We start from the raw sequence: 26,555 nt of genomic DNA, 5'->3' as shown, positions 1-26,555 counted from the left end.
GCAAATCACTCTCTTTTGGAAAACTAAACACATGAACCTTAGGCCCGTTTTCAGAGTAATTTCTACGACATTTAAGTGCACAACACTTATACAGCATAGTCAGATTAGTTTATTATCGAGTTTAATGTGTAAAAATGAAAAAACAAATGACCGGCAGTAAAAGCGGGAAGATAAACAACCTGTACCCGACTGTCATGCGTCGGTCGCCTACTATGTGATCCAATTTGTTAGGTCTACATATGATGACGTCACGCCAAAATTATTGTGAGCGCTCTAGCCTTTCTAAAACTTCTCTTCATACGTCAATAAAATGGTATGGAAAAGTAATAATCAAAATTTTGTCGGGAATTAGCCTTGTCCATCTGCGATCAGTATAAAGGCAATCACTTTTTTTGCAGAGAATGTTTTAATAGTTCGCACCAGTTTGTAATTTGTTTAAAGTTTTCTTTCTTATTTTTCCATTTGAATTTTCTTTGTATCAATAAATACCTCCTACAAGGCATTTTATATGTTTTTTATATTTATACATTATGCCCCATAAAACCTTCCAGGCCAAAAGTTTCAAATATTCCTTATAGCACCACGCCGCCCAAAACCCCAGGCTAATGTATTTCTTATAGGCGGTGAATTTAATAGACCGTGAGGCCAGGAGACAAAAATGGTTCATGGTAGAATACCATGTGCCATTTGGATATATGAATATAATGTATGTAAGAATTAATTTATTTTTAAAACTACACTCCCCCCCTGAGCTTCTCACGGAAAACCAAATGAAAAGTTGTATGAAAATTTGTTGTTTTTTCACGGTGGTATACCATGTGCCTATGTTCGTAAAAGAAAGTTTACAATAAACAAATGCCGGAAAATCATCGGCACACGTGCAGGACTGCCCCTAGGGGTCTAACGGATCCCTTAACTTGTTAAAAAAATTACAATTTTTTTATGGCAGTATACCATGTGCCTTTACAAAATATTGAATAATTTTAACACAAAATGCACGTATACCAAATGGCACAGTGATCGGCCGAGTCAAAATATTTTTAACCTTATAAACATTTGTTAAAAATTTAGGTTAAGTTTTCATGGTAGTATACTATATGCCATTTTAAGAACATACAAAATAAGAATGTATTAATCATATGCTGTATTGGCACATCGATCATACTGTTCTTAAGTTGATACAAAAATTGAGGTTATGTTTACATGGCAGTATGCCTTATGCCATCTTGGTAGCTATTAAATACTGATGAAATAAAGTGTTTTTTTAAAAAGGCACAATGTTCTCTTTAAGCATAACCCTGAAAATGCCATGAGTCACAACACCGAATTATTTAAATCAACAGTGACCAACTTCGAGCCAAGTATGAAACCTCCATGTCAGAGTGAGCTGCAGCAACATTTATTGCGTACAATGTATATCAGTAGCATGTGGTGTAGAGCCACCGAATACGCACCCAGCATATTAAATCCACTTGATTACGGATGGATATTGAAAAGCGAAAACAGTACGGTATTGAATGGTGTTCAATAAAAACCCGATGATCAGTAAAAGAAAATATTTATTAGCGGCAAGCTTACAGTTGGACCGACTTAAAAGAACTAACATGCAAGAAAATAAAGATACGGAACAAAAACATTACCAGGAAGCGGCGAGATGCAACGTAAACGTTTTCGGTTTAAAAATAGGCCAAATCTTAAATATTATAGTCCGGTCTATTTAACAAATGGTTTAAAGGGGACCAAATGCCAGATAACGTTATTGATATTTTAAATGCATCAGTTGAAAAAGGTAATGAACTTATACACACTATAAGTTAACGTTGATTTTAAATTCACCTTTCAATTTTTAGAAACAAATAAACACGTCTTGTTAGAGCCATCGATTGAAAAAAGTAAGTTAACGTTTTGGTGTAAATTGTAGCCATGCAAAAGTAACAATAAAAATTACATTAAACAAAAATACTTTCAGCTTATGAAACTCCCGAACATCGTGATGCTGCAATCGCTGCTGAAATTGCTGCCGAAGGAGGTAAATACAATTTTATAAAGTACCGAATAACGAATTACCTATAATTAAAAAAATTAAGCAGTTAATAACGAATACGATACATTGAAAAGCAAACTGAATTAATGCTAGCACTAATAAATAAAAAAAATTTAGAAATATCGAAAGAAGATGATGACGATTCAGATGATGATGACCTACATTTTTGGCAACTTTAATGTTCATTTTTGAGGTTGTGCTCCACGAGAACCTTGTGCCTTTTTATACATAGTTTATACACGATCTGAAGTTTTATTTTAACAAGTTTTTCTACGGTATACTACCATGAAAACTTAACTTAAATTTTTAACAAATGTTTATAAGGTTAAAAAATATTTTGGCTCGGCCGATCACTGTGCCATTTGGTATACGTGCATTTTATGTCAAAATTATTCAATATTTTGTAAAGGCACATGGTATACTGCAATGAAAAAATTGTAATTTTTTTTAACAAGTTAAGGGATCCGTTAGACCCCTTAGGGGCAGTCCTGCACGTGTGCCGATGATTTTCCGGCATTTGTTTATTGTAAACTTTCTTTTACGAACATAGGCACATGGTATACTACCGTGAAAAAACAACAAATTTTCATACAACTTTTCATTTGGTTTTCCGAGAAAAGCTCAGGGAGGGAAGTGTAGTTTTAAAAATAAATTAATTCTTACATACATAATATTCATATATCCAAATGGCACATGGTATTCTCCCATGAACCATTTTTGTCCCCTGGCCTCACGGTCTATAAGTAATACACCGGCGTGTAGATGCAAAAATATTCGCTGCTGAAAAATATTCAGCGGTGGTCACGACAATTCGCGTGTATCCTAAATGATACACATGGCAGCGAACGTGTTAAAATTGTAATCCAAAAATGCAATAAAAGAATTGGGTTGCAATTTGAGAAAAATATATATTTTTTAGCAAAGCTTTTTAGAGATACCTTGTATAATTTTTTTTTGCAAAATATGCCCCGAAAAAAAAATAAAATTAACGGGTCCGAGCGATTTAAAAAAAAAAAAACAAATTTTTTTAAGTTTTATGATTTATATTTTTTAGATTCACAGGTGCCTTTATAACATCTTATTCATTTTATAGCTGAATTTATAATAGTTTTAGGAAATTTACTGCGCGATCCTTGGCCTTCAAAGATCCATTAATCTTATTTTCCCAGTATTTAGGAACGAGATTTGGAAAAACCATTGTTGATGTTATTTGGCTACTTTTTCATAAAGAAAAAGTCATATCATTCTATGTTAAAACTAGGTTCCTGGTGGAAAAGGATTCAACTAAATTAACTATATTTCAGTCGATTGTCATTGGCCAAGGAATGCCCGTTTTAACGATACTAAATTTGTTAAATTCAGTAAAAAAAAATTAAGAAGTTAAAGCAGGTTATTGCAAAAACACCTGAACGCTCATTATCATCCATATTTAAGATTTTTTTTCTACGAAAATGATAGATAGACCTTTAAGAATGTGATAAATCTTTAAAAATTCGAATAAAAATTTATTTATTGATTTATTTTTATGTGATTCTTCATGACCTATTTACCCCTACATATTTTTTTACCCCTAAGTCCCACGACAAACGAATCCCGAGATATGGCCGAGGAACAGACTTATTGGGTCACCCGGTATATGTATATTAAAGAAATAAGGGTTAATGCTACTAAAAATACTGTAATAATAATGATTTAAAATCAATTTACCTGAATTGCATGAAAATTTGGTTTCGCCACTTTCAGATGTTTTTCCGCCGCTTGTAATTCTTCTTCAACACTGTCTACAGATCTCTCGTCCAATTCATCCTTTGAAAACTGCTTAAGTTCCTCCATGCTTTCATTTGGTATGTCCTGCAGCCTTAACGTACCGAGCTAACAAATAATACGATTTTTAAATTTATTTTTTATGGTATCATTAGAATACGACTTACCTTATTTCTCCATGCCTCCATATGCCTCTTAAGCTCATTAATTTTTTTATCGTGAACTTTTAACTTCTCATCAATATCGATTTTTTCCGATTTGAGCTTATTTTCCTCTTTAGTCAGTTGCTCCACAATCTTTTTGACCTCTATGAACAAAAAAGAAACAAATTAAAAGACCCAAAACTAAAAATCGAAAATATTGATTTTACCGGAAAAGGCACTTGTTTTTTCTTTTAACCTCTCCGTAATGTCGTCTAATTCGGTTACTATAGTTTTTGCATATTCTTCGATTTCTTTACGTTGCTCATTCATTGCCCTCATTGAATTTTCCATATCTTCGATGTCTTGTTCCATGCGAGCGATGTTTTCTTGTGTGGCGATAAAGTTTCTAAAAGACAATGGCGAAGGCGACATTCATCTTAATTTTTTCAAATCAGAAGCAGTATGTTGTGATATGTCTTATCAATGTCTGGTAACACTTTGAGTAGTTGCTGGACTTGGACTATTGACTGGACTAAATATTAATCAATAAAAATAAATTCAATTTTTCGGCAATTAGCTCAAATTTAAAAAACGAAGAGCTATTTTAAAGAAAATTAATTGCTCTTACAAAAAATATATCTCAATATAACCCTTTCCATTTAAAATAATAAGGATCCGAGGACATTTATAAATGTTTACATTTAAAGCCATAAACCTTGCTGTATTATTTTTAATGGACCACCATTTCCACCTTTCTATATAATTGAAACAAAATATTGACGTAACAATAAATTAACAATTGTTTCACGTCCTTCCCAAAATAAGTTCTATCAAAAGCTAATAAAAAAAAATTACCACTTTAAAAGTTGGTAGCCATAGGGCCAACTTACTACTTTTAATGACATATCGCTTGCATATGTCGCTGGAATATGCCTAGGCATATTTAATAATTACTTAATAATTTTGAGAACATTCCAATAGTGTTTGCAGTTAGGATTTTATTTGCCGGACTGCATGCCGCCTCTATAATTCAATGTAATGACAAATTAACAAAGAAAGATTTTATTCTTACTTAAATCAGCAAAAAATTAAGCAACCGCAAGAAATTATAGAGAATTGCACCCGTCAGACGCCTTCGGTTGCTAAAATAAAGCTGCTTAAAAGTAGCATAACAAAACAAAATTAATATTTTTAATTTAATCTTTCTTATAATAGTTTTGCTGACTAAATAAACTGCCTCTGCTTCAGTTTTCGACTTTTTTAAGGAATTTATTGGTTTTAATAGAGCATTTAGAAATGAAGTTAGAATTAATTTTTATTTTGCGTTTTACGTGAATTTTAAATACAAAGAAGTGTTTTCGGTGTTAATTATACAGGGTGAATCGGGAGGAACGCAACAAATTAAAACCATGTTAATGTAGGAAATTTAGTTTGTTTGTAATTACGCTATATTAAAATAAATGAGAATCGCTTAAGAACATATGGGTTTAAAAATAAATTATTTGCACGTGTACAGTACTCACCTGAATTTTGGTGCGTTCTTTCCGACTCACTCTGTATAATAGTGTAAGAAACCAAATAAACAGTATTTTTAGCATATAGATAATTCCTTGAACCAATTTAAATAAATATGCTCGGATTTTCTCTTAAGCAATTATTAATGACTACCTAAAATTTCACACAATATAAATCACCCTAAAAGGAAAAAAAAATGACAAAAAGCCTAAAATGTCACATGAGCAACTTAAAAGAAATCACAAACGAATCAAATAATAAAATTCAAAATTCACTGTTAATGAGTTACCAGAATGCTAACTTAAATAAAGCAGCCAGAGAGAACCGTAAAAAAATAAATGTTAGAAATGCCCGAATCGGTGTGGAATTCTCCCTCCAAACCCCTTTGGAAAATGTTATACCAAAAATATAACAATAAAAAAAACTTATTTAACCTTTTCTAAAAATATCAATGTTGGTGAGGTCATCGAAGTATACGATTATCAAATACTTCTTTAAGTTATTAAATCAAATGAGTAAAACCAACAAAATCAATAAAATACAAATTGTCCAATCGATAATATGTAAAATCTGTTACGAAAAAATTTCAAATTTAATTAAAAATTTCAAACAATTTCCAAAAGTTTATACATTTTTCAAGCCTACAACAAGTAGTGATTTTCAAAAAGGTTCATATATATTGTTTAAATAATCAATATTATATGAAATTAAGATCGGCAACGTCGTCACGTCGCGTCGGAGTAAATCATATGTTAGGACCGGGCAATTAATTACGATTCAAACTCGAGCAATATATTAAAATATTTAAGAAAAGTAATGTACCTGCATAGTTTAAGTAATAAATAATCCAGTGACATATTAATTATGGTTGATAGTGACCCGATTAATTAGTATTTCACATAAATGTTTATAAACAATTATATATTTACTTGGTGTTTTCTGTACGTCAGCATCGTCGCCACAGTGTAATAAATAAGCATAGACGTTTACAGTGTTGTCAGCAGTGTTAGTAAAGCAACAAATATTGAAATCTTTACTTAAATGGACTCAAAATGGAGTGTAATTTTTGCAAATCTACAGCTAGACCAGTGTTCCAGTGTAATAGTTGTAGGCGTGGAAACTGCAAAAATTGTAGAAATTTGTCAGCATCACAGGTAAAAGTTGAGTTAAAGGGAGAGAGAATTTTAAAATTCAATTGCTTCGATTGTCTTAAGTTTACAACATATTATCTTCTTCAGCAAACTATAAAAGACAAAAATAAGATAATACAAAGTGAAGATGAAATTATAACATTATTCAACAAAAAATTCAGGATTTGGAGCTAAAGCAAAATGAAAATAACAGAAACCATCCGTTATATAGATATATCACAAGGAATTCAGCAAACATTGTAAAACAAACAAATTTAAATATTCCAAGTTTGATTATTGTTAGCGTTCAGTTAAAATATATTATAAATTAGTTTGTATGTTCTGCTATTCGAATTAGGCACAACAGTGCCGCTTTATCTTTTATTTATTTTTACCTTTTTACCTTTATTTATTACATAAACACAGACAAGTCCAAGTGGTAATTCGATAAGATCTTGCGTCAGCGGGATTCGATATCGTTGACAAAAAGACAGAATCACCACGAGCCTTGGTGTAAACGGTCACATTTGATATTCCTCATTTTTTAGTGACAAATACAGTGTGTTTTCAATTTTTATTAGACTTTCATTTAAATCTAATATTCTAAAAATTATAAAGCCAAAAAAGCAACAAATTATTGAAAAAACAAAAGAGGATTTACATAAACACATAAATCCGTCCAAACTAAATAGGGGTATATGTGTAAATAGCGTGAAAACTGTAAAAAATGGCAATCTTCTTATTATATGTCACAATAAAAATATAGGTATAGATATACTTAAAAATGAGGCAGTAAAAAAGCTTACTGATTATAAGATAGAAGTGACCAAGCTGAGAGATCCACGTTTTAAAATAATTGACTACAAAATTAGTAGTGATGATGATCTGAATAAGAAGCTAGTGAAAGATCGTATTAGAGAACAGAATAATTTTATTCAAACAACAGATCATTTCAATGTAACCTTTTTTAAATACAAAATAAAAATACAAAACTACACACTTCATGGAAACTGCTCTACTAAACTATTTCACAAATTTATGACTATGAAAAAAATGTATATGGGCTGGTAGCGTTATCCTGTATTTGAAGATATATTTTTAGTTTTTTTAGTTACCAAAATGCTTCAATTGTCAAGGTTTCTATCACAAAAACACAGATTACCAAAATAAAATGGTTAGTGAATATTTTTCTGAGGAACACTCTATTAAACAATGTTCAAAGTACATAAACGGTGCATAAATTGCGTAGAAGCCAAAAAATATAATCTTGATCACGACGTAAATCACTCTGCAAATCACAATTAATGTCCATCACTCGAATACCAGATCACGATTTTAAGAAGTAAAATTTACTATGGCGGATAAAGTGCTGCAAGAAGCTGAACTGCGAGAACTTGATATTTTGAACAACAAAGTGAGGCCTGTGAGTATGTGTGTAAAAAAGTAAATATTGATACAAAGATTTTAAATATCATTCATTTAATGAATGATGTGCGATGTTCAGGGTCTGATTTTTGACGAAAATTCCCTCTTGCAGAATAAAGAGTGCTGCAAGTTCCTAGGAATTACCATTGATGGTCGCCTTCGGTTTGAAGATCATATTTTACATTTAGCTTGGAAATTATCTTCTGGATGTTTTGCAGTAAGAATGGCAAAACAAGAGCTGGGAGGGGTGGTTGCACGTTCAGTGTACTTTTCACTTATTGAATCTCATATTCGGTATGGCTTGCCTTTTTGGGGTTTAACCAATAAGGGGCTACTTAACATTACCTTTGTTATTCAAAAAAAGCAGTTAGATACCTGTGTACTGCTAGGTTAAGAGAATCTTGCAAACCCCTCTTCATTTCTGAAAAAATCCTAACTCTTTTTTCACTCTTTATCTTAGAAACAGCTGCTCTTATTCACAAAATTCCCAAACTACCCTCTGACACTTGCCATTTGACTCGTCGTGTAAATGATGTTCCCCTACCTATTCCTACGTCTTCCCTTACCAAAAACTCATTAATTTACATAAGTAAAAAAATTTACAATCATGTTCCTCTGTGTGTTAGACATATATCGGATGTTAAGAAATTTAAAAGAGAATTAAAGTCGCTTTTATTGGCTAAGGCATATTATAACCTGGATGACTTTTTTAATGATAAGTTTTAACCTTGGACATGTTGGAAAGTTTTCTTTTTTTCCTTTTTTCTTCTCTAGTTTTGTCAACATGTTACCTTTATTTAGTAATTGATTGTTTTATTTAGTTATCTTTAATTCAAGTATGTTCAAAATTGTATTTGTGTTTTGTTTTTTTAGCTTGTAGGATGCTTGTACACAAGATTATTCTTACGTAATATAGCACATTTTCTTTCTTTCTTTCTTAACATACGAAGTATTAAAATAGATGTATTTAATAGTCAACAAATATGACTCAATATATTTCTATTATTGGAGAGGTTTATGATGTTTATATTTAGTTTAAGCCAATATCCACATCGTCATCTTTCTTTATGAAAACAGAAAGCAACTGTAATATAAATGCGTTTGTATAATAACTGACGTAGTGTTTTTACTAATACAAAGACCGATTCGTTAGGTCCGTATTAGTCTGTATTAAAAGGGATATATTTAATATTCATTCCTTTTTCGACTTTTGCTTCATTCGCTGCTTAAGTAATAAAAATAAAAGAATAGTTATTATAATTTGTGTTTTTGTTCTACCCATATTCTTAATAGGTAAAATTCGGTACGCGATAAAAAATTATAAACTTTCAAAGTGTAAATAAACTTCAGTGTTGTTAGAGCAAAAAAAAAATAGTGACAATGGAAAACAATAAAAAGGTGCGACGTAATATTACTTCGTTTAATGGAACTAATTATTCAATATGGATGTTCCGCATAAAAGCTCTTATTGCCGAAGAGGGTGCATCACAAGTGTTACAAGAAAATCCATCTATTGACTTACCTGTCAACTGGCAACAATTGGAATTCATTGCTAAGGGTTGTATTATTGAATACTTAAGCGATGTAATGGTGGGCATGATTACCGAGGAGGACACTGCTCGTGCAATTTTACAAAAGCTGGATACCATTTATGAAAGAAAAAGTTTGGCCACCCAGCTTGCTGTTCAAAAGAAATTGCTAAGTTTTAAATTCAAGCAAGATACACCTTTAATCGAACATTTCATCAAGTTTGATGAAATCATAATAATAATAAAGAAGTAGAGTAGCCCACTTACTCTTAACTCTGCCGCCTTCATATGATGTGATGTGATGGGATAGTGACTGCCATTGAAACTTTGTCGGAAGACACCATCAATTTAGGTTTTGTAAAAACACGTTTATTGGATCAAGAAACAAAATTGCAGCAGGAAAGTGGAGACACGACTAGCAAAGTTTTGCATGTCCAGGTAACAGATCCAAAAAATAGCAAGGCCGTTTAAGAAGCAAAAATTCCATTCTTTGTAAGGCAAAAATAAATTTGTCAATAAACGGAATTTTAAATCAAAATCAAAGTATAATAACAATAGTAATAGCTACCCGAAGAAGAGATATACTTTTACAAGATGCAACTATTGTGGTAGGACAAATCACCTTAAATCAAACTGTTTCTACTACAAACGAGAACAGGAATCTCAGGTCTCATATGTCGCCACCAGAGGGCTTTTTTGAACATTCCGACAGAAATGGTAAATGTTCTCAAAAAAATTAAATGCATTGGTATGATTTTTTTTTCATAAAATAGTAGCTAAATGATGCCCAGACAAGTTCGCGAAAACAGCATCTCGATATCTATTTCTAACCTAAAATTTGATACAAAAATCCTATGATTAATTTTTTTTGGCAATTATTAGCAGGCCATGGAAGGAAGCCATGGAAACGAAAAAAACACATATTTAAACAAAACAGGAATATACCTCAAAATGTCAATAGTTTCGCTTAATTTTGTATAATTTTTGTTGTAATAACACAGAATAAACGATCTCACAGAAGCGAAGGCTAGCCCTTTTTACCGAACCGGTTTTTCGTTCAGGCTCCTCCCATTTACTCCCATTCTAACGGGTACAACTGTCGTCGCCCACGTGGGGTATCGGATCATAATTAGTGTATTAGTACGAGCGTTAGTGTGTATATTTGCGATATTTTGTAATTTGCCGTTTTTTATTTTATTTTTGTTAAGTAGGTATTACAGATTACCTTGTTTTGGAGTTTAACTCTGTGCTCTGTGACTTTGTTTTTTCTTTCATTTGTGTTGTGCTAAAAACTTAAAAAAAACACTAAAATGCCAACTTTTTGTGCGTATAGGGGTTGTTTATTTTCGCTTCCTAGGGATATTAGAAGGTGAGCAATAACAATAATAAAAGAAAGTAGGTATAGAAAAGTTGCATTATTATGTATTATTCATTATTATTATGGTTGTTTAAAAGCTTTGAAAAGTTCAGAATATTCCCTAATTAATTTGTCGTGCCATGCAAATAAATACAGAATAAACATTATTTAATTTAATAAACATATATGTATATACCTAAACCATATGTATCTATGTATGTGTACATACGTGCAGGTACATAACATTGTACATAGATAAAAATATTAAGGTTGATTTAGGTATACAGTATTTTTATGTGATAAAGAATAATTACTTTAATTTTCAATTATCTGTCTTTTTATGGACTGGTTTACCCATGCAAGTGCATAATATAGTTGTAGTAAAACCCTTAAAAATCTTATATTTTGTTCCAGACTATCATAATGGACGGCGACTATACAAAGTATAATACCTTTATAAAATATGGACGTATGTGTGGTACCTACATATGTATATAATAATACATACATATATCTTTTTAAGCCGATGATACCTACTCTTAAATGTGTTGTGTTTAAAACATACGAGAAAACATACCTGCGTATAAACCTTCCAGCTAAAATTTAATTTAAAAATACCTATCTATGTACATATGTATATGTATATTGTTAACATATTAACATCACACAAATAGCAGACTTTTTCTCAGCTAGTGCCTTACTAAAGGCAAATATTTTTTACCATTATCATAAAACAACTAACACAAAAATTCCATTCCAAAACAAATTAAAAGTATACTAACCTACACCTCTATCGTGTATCAAAACTGTCAAATAACAATTTTTATAAAAATAATAATTATTATAATTATTCTAAAAAGCAAGGACCAATATAGGCCTTAACAAAAAAAAATCCTATTTGAAATGTAACTAAATTTTGTAGTTTGCTCCCGTATTATATGAATATAACCATTTTGATTTTAAAAATAAAAGCACTTCGTTCGGTGTATGCGTTTACTACAACTTTACGAGATATCTCAGTGTATTTGCGCCGGGTGCATCTGTCAGTTGGGCTTATAAAAAACTGGTTCACGGATATCAAAGGAGCCGACGCAAGCTTTCGCTTCTGTGAGATCGTTTATTCTGTGGTAATAATGTGTTTTATGAATCATAAAGCTGTGGACTTGCTTGCGGTTTATTTTGAATGTCTTCAATTCGAGGCCGCAGTAGCAAACAGAGTTTACGCGGCTCGATATGCAAATCGCCGTCCTTGCAATGTGAGTGTTTTTCCCGGATTAATGGCTTATTTACGAGCCAATAGTAGTTTTTAGCCTACATTTCAACGGCAACGAATTGAAAGGACCCAAGAAAATATTAACTACGTACTGGGATACATTCAAGGAAATCTTTATATTAGCACAAGAGCCTTATCCCTTGAGTTTGGCATATCGCGAACAATGGTTTAAAATATTTTGAAAGACCATTTAAATGACCGTCACAATATACTCTTATTTGACTAATTTGAATTTGTCTAATATTTATTTTAATTTTTACTAGTAATTTCAATTAATTTTAGAATGAATCCATATCATCAGCTGCCTTAGAAGCCTTAGAAGAGGAAATTTTCGATCAGTTTAGACGATTGTCATTAGATATTGAGTATGATTCGGGAAAACAAATAATTTTTATTGAAAATTCTTTGAACAATGAAGCCACCTTTAATAGCGACGGTATAGTCAATCTGCACAATATGCATTACTGGTCTGCAGAAAATCCGCATGGGTTGCCTGAAGTTCAGCCCAAGATCGTTGGTGCTTAAATATGTGTTGTGGTATACTGGGAGACAGAATTATTGGGCCATACTTGTTCGAACAATCCCTAAATGGAAACGTCTTAACTTTTTGACCAATCAATTACCGTTGTTGGTGGAAGATGTGCCATTGGAATTGTGGCAAAACATGTTTTAACAGCGGTGGATCGGAAGAGGGAGTCTCTTTCTTCAATGGCCTCTACGATCACCAGATTTAACTTGTCTTGATTTTTATTTATGGGGTGAAATAAAGGACATATATCTGAGAAGATATGAAAATCCGGATTCGCAATGCAATTAGGAATATACTAGGAATTAAGACTATTAGGAATCATTTTGGGCTGGAATTGACGCTATAGTTCTGTCTACCTATGAGGCTTTAAAAATACATAGATCATAATGGTCAACATTTTGAACATCTACATGATCTAATTAAAAGCCTTCATCTTTTGAATCGGTCCTTTTCAGGCTCACAAATTAATATAAAAGAAAATTCGAATTAAAAAATTAAATTAGTTTCAATATTCGTATAAAATTTTCTATGGCCTAAATTTTAGGTTAGGAATAAGATATCAAGATGTGGTTTTCGCGAGCCTTTTGGGGCATCATTTAATTACTTTTTCATGAAATAAAAACCATATCAAATAATTTAATTAATTAGGAATTTAATTTTTTTTGAGAAAATTTACTATTTCTATCGGAATCGTCAGAAAAGCCCTCTGGTGACGACACGTGAAACTAACAAAAACGGCCCAAGAATGGCCCTTTTTAAAGAACACAATTGTGTTAAAGTCGACTAAGCCATTTCTAAGATAAAGGGTGTTTTTTACTGACACCTTTAACTACTCCCCGACCACTTTATTTTTAGAGATACAGCAAAAATTGTCGAACAAAAAAGTTTCAGATTGTCCTTAATTTTTATTTTATTGTTGATTGTTTTTTATTTATATAAAAACCCAAGAATTTTAGAAAGCCAAATGTAAATAATTGTAAAAAAATCATTTTAACAAAAAGTACAATTTTATTACATAACACTTTATGCAAAAGAAGGATAACTGTAAATGATAATACTGCAACTAGCTTTTTAAAAATATTAGTTTATTAATGGTCGAAAGGACACTGTACTAGTATGAATTTACCGATTATTTTGATAAAGCTTAAAATGAAATGGTGTTCAATGTTTATTGATGTGTAAGTGAACAATTAATATTTTTCGCCATTTTAAAACTGCAACAAAATGTTTGAAAAATTCATCTATTTGGTGTAAATGGTAATCAGCCATAAATTAGAATATTTTTAGCAGCTGAAAATAGCCGATTTTTAACAACCCATTTTTTTTTAACTAACACTATTATCAATTTTTGGTTGGTCCTCTTTTTCTATGGAATGATATATAACATCTCGACCTTTATAATTATATAAATTTTTGAATATGCTTAGGTATTATAGACACATCTGTGACTTTCTTGTCTAAGACAATTGAAAAAAAAACGTTTGAAATAATTATTTGACACTAAACCTCGTGTTAAAAAGGTACTTCCCATACGAGTCTATTGCAATGTTTGTGCTAGCAATTTATTTTTTGTTTTATTTTAGCTTCTGTTTTTTTTCTTCTTTATTTTTTGTTATGAACATTAGGCTTAAGTTATTTTATAAGGTAGTGTCACCGCCTTTCTCTTTGAGTAAGATGGTATCGGTTTTCATAAACGTGATTCGATCCTCTTTGCCTCAAATCTATATAATTCTTGTTAAATGTAATTGAAATTGTATTTTTTATGGTCCAAGAAAATGTTTTGAATTGAATTAAATATATTTGAAAATTTACGTTAATACTAGGCTTATCAAAATATTTGCAGTTTCAAACATTTTTGTTTTATAGATACTAACTTTTATATTCGTTTACTATTATTTTAAGTTTAACGAATAACTTACTAAACCAACGTTTAGGCGGACTTTTTTATTTTATGTTTTTTTAAATATATTTATCTAAGTCTTGTATGTTATTTTAAAATATAAATTTTTATCATTTAAGGTTATTCTCGTGTTCGACTGAATTTTACTTTATTTCTTAAGCATTTAAAGTTTGCCTTCATCTCCGTAAAATCCGTTTTTCTAAACTATCAAATTCACGCGCGTTCATGGGGTCTGCGTGCAAATGAGACAGTTTGCGCTCACTGTGTATGGACAAGATTATTGTATTTTTTCGATATTTTAAGTTAATTGGCTCTGCCGGTGAAATAAATAACATGGGACACCGTATAGTTGTTCTTTGAACAAACTTTTTACTTATATTAATAGTTCTGCTTATTTCATAATTGATATTTTCCTTTCTAGTAATTTCTTATTAAATAAATTTTGTTCGTTAGCGCTTAAGAAATAAATATATCCATAAACCAATCTACCATTAGATTATGACAGCGTTTGACCAGACATTACTGAGCCAATGTAAAAACCTAAACCAAACGATAATTTATTAAGCTTTAAAAATAAAAAATATACCTTTCAGCAGTTTTAACTGCCACTTTCAGCTTTGTAATTTCACTTTTGGAGGATTCAATGGTCTTCGCAGCATCTTTGATGTTTTTATCCACGGCTCTGATCTTTCCTGTGCTTTTTTCTTTAATTTCTTTAGTCAATTTGTCTACCTTTAGTTGCAAGGCACCTAGGAAATTATAAAATAATAGTAAAATAAATAGTTTATACGTTACTTTCCTACCTGCTGTTTCAGCTGCTTCCTCATATTCCGCCTTCTTTTCCTCTACGATTTTGGTTAGTTTCTTAACTTGATTTGCGTCCGCTTTTATGGATTTTGATTTGACCTCTTGCTCTTTCATCTGTCTGGCGATATTGGGCTGTTGCTGCTTTAAACTATTCAATTCTCTGGTATATTTTTCTAAGTCAATTTGCATCTGTCTTAATGCCGGCTGAAGTTCGTTTATTTTGGTTTCTAATGCTGCTTGCCTTTGTCGTAGTTCACGCACTCTCTGTTCCATTCGTTGAACCTCTTGCTCAAGGTTTTGGATTTCTGTCGGGTCTACGTTGGTTACGGCCACTGATTGACCCATACGGCCCCTAAGAACTCTTTTACCACCGCCGCTCATAGTACCTTGTAGAGAAAATTTCGTTAAATTCCGATTTGGTCTAGCCTGGAATTACTTTGAGTCTTCCCAGGAAAACATCAATTCGTTTCTTATGAGTAGACATAGGAAATTTAAATTAATCGTATATAGCAATATCAATTTTTTGACTAAAATTTAAATCTTATCTTAAATACTGGCGCTACCCTTCTTAGATACATCCCGAAGACATGTAGAGAAGTCGAAGTTGTGTTTCTTCCGAAACTAGGGAATTTGGAATATCCTTCTCCCAAAGTTTATTGCCCTATGACTCTATCATCCATTTGCTTGAAATATGGGATGTAAAAGACAATGCGAAAGGTGTATAAAGGCGGCTGCACACGATGCGAGGAATCACATAGGAAAAGAGCATTCGTGAATCGCACCACGAATACGTATGCTAGATACGTGGTCGTATTGAGATGATTCGCTAGATACCCTAGACCACTTGGCAATAAACCTCTTTTTACTTGCATAATGGATTCCGTCAATGAGATGTGTGTGAATCATGTGTGGCGCTCGTTAGTACGATTTTGGTTGTAATTATATCAAAAAAATTATTAAAAAGAAAAAACGAAATGTCGGATGTCGGGTTTTGGTAAGAAGTTGGATAAGTAGACTTAAGCAATTTGGCATTTCACATCAGTTATGTAAAAAGTTAAGAAATGAAAATACTTCTTCATTTAAATAATTCTTCAGACTAAACCCAGAGGAATTCGAAGTCTTGTTGAATAAATTGCATCCTTTGATTCAACGGAAATGGACAGTTATGCGTGAGCCATTGTCATCTAAACTCAAACTGGAAGTAACGTTAAGATATTTATCTACGGGAATTTCATTCACTACCTTGCAGTATTTATATCGATTACCTGTTACTACAATATCGTGATCTATTCCAGAAGTTTGTGACGCTATTAGAACGGTGTTAGCGAAATATTTAAAGGTGCGTACTTTGCATATAAGTAGATATATTAGTAATAGATAATTAGTAACGAAACACTATTTATTACTTATGTTATACAAATTAATGAGTCAAAAGTTTATTTAACGGAAACATTGCACAACAAGCTAAAGATCAAAGAGCGACAGCATAGATTCATCTGTATATTCCGATACTTGGTCCGTGTCTTCTTGGATTACAGAGTTTTTCGAGTGATCTGAAATATGAATCACATTATAACCCGAATTTATGGGTCGTGGAGGTTGCCCATCTCCTTGAAGTTCGCGAATACGATGTTTTGTAATTAACTGTTAAATCTGTAACTGGAGATCAACAGCATCTTTAAGTGGTATGGCATTTAACTGCGATGCAACACTTTGGCCAAACGCATCAAATAAAATTTTTTTTTAGTAGCTGTCGTGATATTATTTGAAATTTTTTCAAGCCTTTGCATTGCAGATTTAATTACTTCTTTATCACTATCTGCAAACGTGTTCTCAGAGTGTCTTCAAACAGCGCTGGAGCTTTACAAATGTAATTGGAGTATTGGATGGAAAGCACGTTAACATTAGAAGTCCTGAGGAAAGTAACTCAGATTTTTTCAATTAAAAGGAAAAACACAAAAAAACAAAATAGCATTTTTCAGATAAGGATTTTTCGAAACTCATCTTTTTTCGAATCGCTGCAGAATAAGAGGTTAAATTTACCAGAAATCGTAGCTGATGATGCGTTTCCTCTCACAGTCTAAATAATGAAGCCTTACAAGAAAAGAGGTTTAACTGAACAAGAAAAAAATGTTTAACTATTGACTTTCCAGACGAAACGTATTGTAAAAAACGCATTTGGAATACTAGAATAATAGTAGACTAGTTTTTATGGAGATTATTTGAAAAAGATATACATAATATCTACTAATGAGAATATAATATCTCGGCTCCAGCTTTGGTAAGAAGTCGACAAAAACAAAGAAAACACAAAGTCACATCTCACAATATATAACAAGCTTTCGCTCGTATGTTGTATCTCTCCTAGAGTCCAATTTGGTGGCGGAGGGGTGATGGTGTGGAGTGGTATTTCATTGGAAGCCCGTACAGACCCTGTTACACTTTAAGGGGGTATTAACGCCGATAGATACGTTAAGGAGTGCTTAGAAAAACATGTGGTGCCTTATAAACCATTTGTTGGAGAACATTTTGCTGATGCACGACAATGCTCGACCGCACATATAAAAAGGCAATATTTAATTGACGTTGACGTACATGTATTGGTCTGGCCCTCAAGAAGTCCAGACCTCAACTCCATTGAGAACTTATGGAATATACTGGAACGAAGAAGCACTAACAAACGATGGCAACAAATACCCCAAGATCCGATTACTTCTTTCATTGAATCTCTGCCCGAAAGAACGAGAGTTGTTGAAGCTCGTGGGGGAAATACCCGATTTTAGGACAAATTTATAACTCTTAAAACCACTGTTATCCATATTTCCTAAAAAAAAAATGTTGCTAATAAAGTTGCATTATTGCATTGTTCCCTTTAAGCCAGTGCTTTTTGTTTTTGTAGGAAAACTAATATTGGAATGAATCAAAAAACAAGTTATTAAGAAAAAATGCAGCAAAAAGAACCATCACTCGGTTGTGAACATTCATTATACCGAAAATACTGCCTCTAACCAATGACTTACAAGTTCTTTAAATATGTCCAAAATAAAGTATTAACCATCCGGTTTGAAGTCGGCAAGCTCTGATTGCGAGGAAATGCGATGCACAACATTTTTCACTTTTATATACACGTTTCCATTGAGTACCCATGCATGCTTTTCGAACAAACGAACGGCACTAGTTAGTAAATTAAGACGTGTCTTAGTACCGATACCCGTGAAATATCGGTGGAAAACCGCACGAGAACTGCTGCAGGCGGCTTATCACTAGGCATTGTAGGTGCGATCCGGTGACAATTTTTTATCTCGGTATGCGGTATGTTTACCTTTAATTTAGTATTTATAAGTAAGTGAACTTTTTCATGCAAATTTTCTCCTTCTTCCATTTTTACGCCGAATATGCGTATATTTTGATTGCGCAGCGACTGTTCTTGATTATCGATGAGCCCCTTTAGATGCTTGTTTTCATTCGTTAAACTTATAACCTTAGTATTTATGGAGTCGATTATTTTTCGCTGATTTTCCAGTTGCTGTTCAAACTGTTTCTTTATGACGTATGATACCTTTTCTACTATTTCATTTAGAAATTTGTCATTGAAAGTGCTAACGATGGTTGATTTAATTTCACGCATATCTACTGATGACAGTCCCATGTTCTTGGCGGGAAAGGCAAGATCCTCAGAAAAACACTATTAAAATTGAACTTTTCACTTAAATCGTCAGCTGTTACGAAAATTATGTATCACTACTGTTGTTTAAACTATAAAAATTGTAGAGCACCGTGACAGGCTAACACTACTCACTGTAGCGCCATCTGTCAACCTGAATGAATTCATCATCAAAAAAATCGCATCAAAAATGAATTTGTTCCAACTTGCGCGTCCTCACTGTATAGTTTAGTTAATGTTTAAGACGTGTTCGGCCATGCTTCATTGCATTTTCCGATTTATTAATAATGTCATTAGTATAAGGCCATTTGTAAGTAGTTTTAGTTTAGTTGTAATCTTCTCCCGAAGATGCTAACATCGTCAACGAAACACGTGCCGAGAGTAAAAATAAAGAATTTTGGTTAGTGATAAAACTGTCTCGCAATTTTATTCGGGAAGGTTTAAACTTTCATTTGGGTCATATTTAAATCACGGCACCCATAGTCTGATTTCGCACCAAAAATGTAGGTTTTCAAAGTTTAATTTACAGGCTATTTTTTTAAATTCTTATTGGTGGCTCCTGTTTTGTCACATCGAGTACTATGTTTTTCAATGTGAAAGATTCACTAAGGAATACCCTGCTAATTTTGCAGAAGGCTCTCCGCCTAGTACTAGAGGCTAGAGTAGACTCTGCTTAACCAATCTTTGCATTCAAGAAACAGTATGGCAAGTGTTCTTCAAACGGAAATATACCGGCGTAACCCTGGCGGCAGAATAATTAATCAACAGTACGTAGGTGAAAAAAAGGTTGTTTATTCAAACAGATTGCAGATAGGTAGTGTTTATGTAGTCCAGATCACGCATCACGTCAAAACTAGTACAACAATGCCCCACACCCTTGTGTAATTTTCCACTAAAAGGGTAGAAGTTAGCTGAATCAAGAAACAAAACCACAGTAAGGTAATCAAGCCGCCGATTCCCTAGCTAAGAGGACCGCCGCACCAAACTAATTAAACCACTAGCACCAAAGACTTGTGCGATTATCCTGCTTTTTTATCAATACTTGGGTGACCAGCACTTCACAATAAGAGAGTACGCAAAACGAGAGCATAAAGAACAGTCTAAGAGTGAAAGAATAAAGTCAAATTATTTTTATAGGCTAAAAGTAGTGCCTAATATTTTTCCAACACAAGGAAACTTACTTTTTCATTTCCTCTCGTATATTTGAGTATATGGGGAAAAATGTTTATTTTTAGAGACTTTTTTCTCTTACACATTCCGCGTTGATATATTTATATTGGTTATTTTATTGTTAGTTTATATTATTATTTTTCATAAACTTTACATCTCAAGCCAAAAAATAATTTAATGAAACAATGTTTTTTACCTGTAGTTTCAATCAAATCCCCAGTTAATGTCACCACTCTGTATCTTCGGGCTCCATAGGCGATGCGTGAGGCCTGATCCAAATCATTGGCTACCAAAGTATCTCTCAAGCCATAATAAAATGCTGTCTTGACCCTTTCGTCTTGGACTTTAATCAGATCGTAAAGTCTTGGAACATTTTCTGGTCTAAGAAAATCAAAGTTAATAAAATATTTCTAACCAAAAAGTGAATAAAAGATTGCTGTAAATATGAACATTAATTATGCCAAACTCAAATGATTTAGAAATTGCAATTTTTACATTATTGTGACTGTTGAAGTGACTTAGCTTTCATATGAGGAAATGAATTAGAAAGTTTAACGAATTTTGCACGAAAAATAAGACTTCAAATAAAGAGACCCGATGCTTTAATTTTTAGGACTATAATAAGAAAACGCTTTTTATTATTTTGATTCTTTATACAAGATGGAGATAGAAGTTCAACTTCGTTGATGGTTAAATTAACAAAGTTGTCGCATTTTCTTCTCTCATAAACAGTTAAAATTGAACATCTTACCTTTAAATTATTAAAAAAAAAACATTTATTTTAAATGGGATGCTCTATATATTTTTACACCAATCGAAATTAATTCAGGTTCTAAACAAAAAAGGTCCTATACACTTTAAACCTTAGATGCTTAAAAACATTCAAACTGAAAATCTTGGATGATAATAATTTATTCGACTGAGACTGAAAATAACCGACTTGTATTTAATCTATCACTCGATAAAAGATCTTTTTCTAAAGAAATTATACGTGATTTTTCTTCGTAGGTTCAAAATAAGGAACAAAACAGAAAATGAACTAGAATTTACGCTTCTACACTACACACAAAACAAATATTTGACTTTAATTAGAGAATCTTAGAAAAAAAACAATTGTGAATAAGTAACTTGACTGCAATTCTTATTTTATCACAATAATCTTTCATAAAATAGAAACAGTGTTTGAATTTAAATATTCCGATATCCCGATTCCCCGGTTCGATTCTCTTAGATTTGGAAAGTGATTTCTTAGAAACCGTTTTGTTTGTCAGATGGACTGTACTTTAAATCTTGTAATCTTGTCTTATCAATAGTCCTATGTGTTTTTAAATTTAAGTCTTGGTCATATAGACATAAGTATAGATAGATAAAAATAAATAAATCACTATTGTTATTATGGATATATAAGTCGCACTTTGCATTGCTATTAATAGTTTTATCAACATTATCCAAATTCCTAAAACCCGGACAACGGTGTGTGTATTAGCAAGAAGGCAAAATAAATCAGTATATATTAAGACATGAAACAGGTCTTTTATTTACATGGCACTGCGAACTAAAAACGATAAAAATCATTAAGTGAAATATGGGTGATATTCCTTATTTATCAAAAAGCTAGTAGAACTATTACAAAAAAGGAAGAAATTTAATGTGCTCAGTTATTACATTTTTTGAGTGAAGAAGCTCTGCATATTTATAATACATTTTGTTTGGAGGAACGCGAACAAAACAAAATTGAAGTTTTGTTAAAAAAATTCGAGGAAAATTTTATTCTCAAGAAGAATATTGAATATGAAAAATACAAATTCTTCACAAGAAAGCAACAAGATGGCGAAACTATTAAGCAGTACATTACAGCGTTAAAAAATATGGCATTGGGCTGTGAATTTGGGACGCTGAAGGATGACGTAGTAAAAAGCATTCTTACGTCTGAAGTTTTTAGTGATGAAATGAGACAACGACTTCTGAAAACTGAGAACATACAATTTGTGAACAACTGTGAAGATACAAGCACAAATATCCTTAAAACAAATAAATATATCAGGCCAGACACAAAACGTCCTTGTGGAAAGTGTGGAAATACTCATCACCCCACCAGGTGTCCCGCCTATTTAAAAAATGCAATGTGTGCAAAAATATTTGTCATTTTTCTAATGTGTCTTTATAACCAACAGCCAGTTAATGCCATTGAGAACCATCTTTGTGAAAGTGAAAGTGATTCATTGGGCGAATAGATCTGTGTTGGTGAAGTTCAAACTAAAAATTTATCAAATAAGTGGTTGCTGGAAATGCAGATAGGTGGCGAAAAAACAAAATTAAAATTAGACACTGGATCAAAGTTAAATTTGCTTCCTTATTAATTTTTATAACGCATTAATATTCAAATTGATATGTCAACCCGTTCTAAAGTATATTTAACTACTTACACAAATGAAAAAATTAATGTTATTGGAGAAGTATATCTAAATTGTGAATTCAAAGATGTATAAAATATAATAAAATTTCATATTGTAAATGAAAAATCTTCTGCCATATTGGGTTTGGAATCTTCCATTTTATTTAACCTTATTCAAAGAGTAAATAAAATAAAAAATTCTACAGAAATAATTTTTAAAGAAAACGAGGATTTGTTTAATGGTTTGGGCTGTTTACCTGGAAAATTTCACATAAATATCGATAAAAAAATAAAACCCGTAGTTCATGCACAGCGTAAAGTTCCTTTTGACGATAGACGAAAGACTCTTGACGATATAAAATAAAAAAAAAAATAAATAAAAAATAATGAACCTACTTATTCGATTAATTCTATGGTTTTTTGAGAGAGAATTTGCCTAGGTCCTAAAAACCTATTAAAAGGGAACATTTTCAACTACCAACTTTTGAAGAAATGAGCCCAAACCTTTCGGGGTCGAAATATTTTTGTATTTTAGATGCATACAAATGATTTTGGCAAATAAAACTGGATGAAGAATCTTCAAAAAATTGTGCGTTTTTAACACGCCATTTGGAAGGTATAGATTTATAAGGCTACCATTCGGGTTAACTTTGGCAAGTGAAGTTTTCCATAAAAAATTTAAAAACATCTTTAATTTAGAAGGAGTCGATATTTTTGTTGATGATATCATTGTTTATGGGGCTTCTATAAATGAACTTAAAGAACGATTGGCAAAAGTATTTCATGTTGCTCCTGAAAATAACGTTAAGTTTAATAAAAAGAAATGTCAATTTTTTAAGACAGAAATCAAATTTTTAAGATATGTTTTTACATTAAGCGGTGTTAACCCAGATCCATCTAAAATAAGTGCTATTTTGGAAATACCAAATCCCACAGATAAGAAATCACTTCAAAGGTTTTTAGACGTTATTAATTATTGTTCTAGATTTATTAAAAATCACGCTGAACGAACAGCTCCGTTGCGGCAGTTATTAAAGAAATCTATTTTTTGGCATTGGAACAACGTAAATGATCCAGCTATCACTCTTAAAAAAAATGTCTTACACAGTCGCTTGTTCAAAGATATTATGATGTTAATGGGCTCTGTATTTTGTCTGTTGATGCTTCGAAGGGTTCTATGGGAGCAGTTTTATTACAAAAAAATATGCCTGTAGCATACGCCTCAATCTCTCTTTTTAATGAAAAGGAACTTTATGCAGTGTTATGGGGGTGCGAGCAAATCTCACAATTCTTTTTTGGTAAGAAAATACAAATTCAAACAGATCATAAACCTTTTATTTCAATTTGTAAAAAGAATTTAAATGATTGTCCTATACGTCTTCAGCGTATACTAATTCGTCTACAAAAGTTTAATTTTAAATTATTTTATTCACCCGGAAAAGAATTATTTATTGCAGATGTTCTATCAAGAGCAGTTAAATCCTAATAAAATAAATAATAGTGATATAACAAAGCATTTGGAAGCACAAGTTTGCTTGGTAAAAACATTTGTTAAAATGTCTGACAAAAGATTTTAGGAATCACAAAAATAAACAAAAAATAATCTAATTTTAAATAAGGTTATTACCTTTAAGGAAGGTTGGCCCAAAAATATAAAATAGCTTGATCCCCAGTTACAAAATATTTTGAAAACAAAAGATGAACTGCCATTAATACATGGTATTTTATACAAGCAAAATAAAATCATAGTACAAAGTATAGAGCTCACCAAGGTATAGAGCGTACAAAAAATTTGGCAAGAATTCAGTATTCTGGCCTAATATGGCAACAGATATTGAGGAATTTGTATCTCGATATTTAGCTTGTCAAAAATTTAAGAGATCGCAAGGTAAGGAGGCCCTAGTGTCACATGACGTTCCAAGTATTCCTTGGACTAAGATAGGTTCTAATTTATTCACAATAAGTGTTTTACTGAGGAATGGAAGTTTGATCACATTATCAGCAGTCCCAGATATCCTCAATCAAACGGAATTTTTATTCAAGAAGACTAAGAGATATTTTACCTGTTAATGAGTCTTTATTGAAACCACAGCTCCTTAATCACAATAAAATTTATAAACAGTTAAAACAAACAACAAATAAAACAGAAACAATATTTTGATAGAGGTTCAGTACGACTTAATGACTATAAAATGAGTGAACCTGTATTTGTGCAATTAGAAGATAAAAAATGGTACGCTGCAACAATTGTATAGGACTTAACAAATAAAAAAGTTAAATAGCAACACAATAATTAGAAACAGGAAATTCTTACGTAAAAGGATATATAGTGCTTATTATCCAACTCAGGACAGATATATACATAAAGATAAGACACTCACTAATCATTGTAATAATTGTCGTCCCGGCTCTGTAAATAATACAGTGACCACGAAATCAGGTAGAGGAATTAAGATTCCAGATAGAATAAACTATCGATAGAAGAATTTAGATATAAGTAGTATACTTCTTATATTTTATTCATATAATATAAATAAACATTTGTTTTCACTTTCTTATTTCAGGGGGAAAATATTTTACTAGTTTACATTACATTTTGATGTTGTTTCTAGGATTAAGAGTTTATTTTTATTATAAGGGGAAGGATCTCACATATACATAAGTATAGATATACAGGGTGCCTCCGATTAAGTCGGTACTATTGGTATCTCTGTTAATGTTTAAGATACAGGGTCGGTTAAATTAGCAAACTAGTAGAATTTTTTCTGTTGATTAAAATGGTGAAAACAGAAAAAAAATTGAACATCGCGTTTTCGAGAAAATGTGAAAAATGTACTTTTGTTAAATGGCATCCCCTGTATGTTTTTACATAAATCAAAAGATAATAATTTTCTTAATAAAAAAGTTTATTTACACTAATAGCCTAAACCTAAAAATAACAAAGTTATAGCAATATTAATAATTTTGTCAAATTTAGGCAAGTTGGCCTTGAACTTTTTGAGAGCAAAACAAATAAATCATTGTTTGAATAATAAAATGACAGTAGCTGTAGAGATTTTATTAAATAAAGAAATACTGACAGTTACATGTTAGCAAAGTTTGTGATTTTTGTAAAATCTAAATTAGTAAAATGCCTTTTACGCATATTGAAAAATGTGATATGTTAGAATGTTACCTGACCAGTGACCGCCTAAAGTTCCACATAAATTCGATAAAAATTAGAGACATGATTTTTTGAGAAAACGCTCGGACCCGTCGATTTTTATTTAAGGTTGCACATTATTTCACATACATTTTTGTATACAGGGTGGAACAAAAAAAAATATGACATCATCGATCGTTTTTTAAAATGGAATGCTATATTTTTTATTGCATTTATGAAATATAGGCGAAATTCCAAGCAAGTTTCGTATAACACACCTTATCTCAAAACTCAACTGTTTCAGAAATATTTACATTTAACCAACAAGAAAGCAAGTAAGTACGTCTATTTACAAATTAAGATAAAATGGAGGATAAAATGTTATAAACTGTGAAAACTCTTATTAATGTATCAAGTGTTCAAACTGATCCCCATTTACTTCTTGGCAGAGAGTAAGACGGTTTATAAACTCATGTAAAACACTATCAATTGTTTCGGGTGATATACGTCTAATTTCATATCTAATTCTATTTTTCAAATCTTCTACGTTGTTTGGCTTCTCAATATAAACTTTACTTTTCAGGTACCCCCATAGAAAATAGTCGCAGGGATTTAGGTCTGGTGACCTGGCCGGCCACTCTATAGGCCCTCTTCGTCCTATCCATCTTCCTGGAAACACTGTATCCAAGTAATTACGGACATCTCGAAAGAAATGTGGCGCTGCGACGTCTTGCTGAAACCACAAATTATCTGTTGGGACAGCAAGGT

At 31.8% G+C, this 26,555-nt stretch overlaps 1 protein-coding gene across 2 annotated transcripts in view; it reads right to left on the bottom strand.

The window, feature by feature from the left end:
* The window catches only part of LOC126734688 (structural maintenance of chromosomes protein 4), a 217,319-nt gene that overhangs the window by 126,609 nt on the left and 64,155 nt on the right, over window positions 1-26,555 (bottom strand). For both annotated transcript variants that reach the window (XM_050438398.1, XM_050438397.1), the window contains exons 10-15: window positions 20,447-20,631; window positions 15,413-15,802; window positions 15,196-15,358; window positions 4,179-4,357; window positions 3,976-4,115; window positions 3,752-3,916 (exon numbers count right to left, since the gene is read on the bottom strand). In XM_050438398.1, the coding sequence (XP_050294355.1) occupies window positions 3,752-3,916; window positions 3,976-4,115; window positions 4,179-4,357; window positions 15,196-15,358; window positions 15,413-15,802; window positions 20,447-20,631 (1,222 nt within the window). The remainder of the gene's footprint in view (window positions 1-3,751; window positions 3,917-3,975; window positions 4,116-4,178; window positions 4,358-15,195; window positions 15,359-15,412; window positions 15,803-20,446; window positions 20,632-26,555) is intronic.

This window comes from Anthonomus grandis, chromosome 3, assembly GCF_022605725.1.
Source record: "Anthonomus grandis grandis chromosome 3, icAntGran1.3, whole genome shotgun sequence".
Classification (NCBI taxonomy): Eukaryota; Metazoa; Arthropoda; class Insecta; order Coleoptera; family Curculionidae; genus Anthonomus; species Anthonomus grandis.
This window is presented reverse-complemented; position numbering and strand designations above follow the sequence as displayed.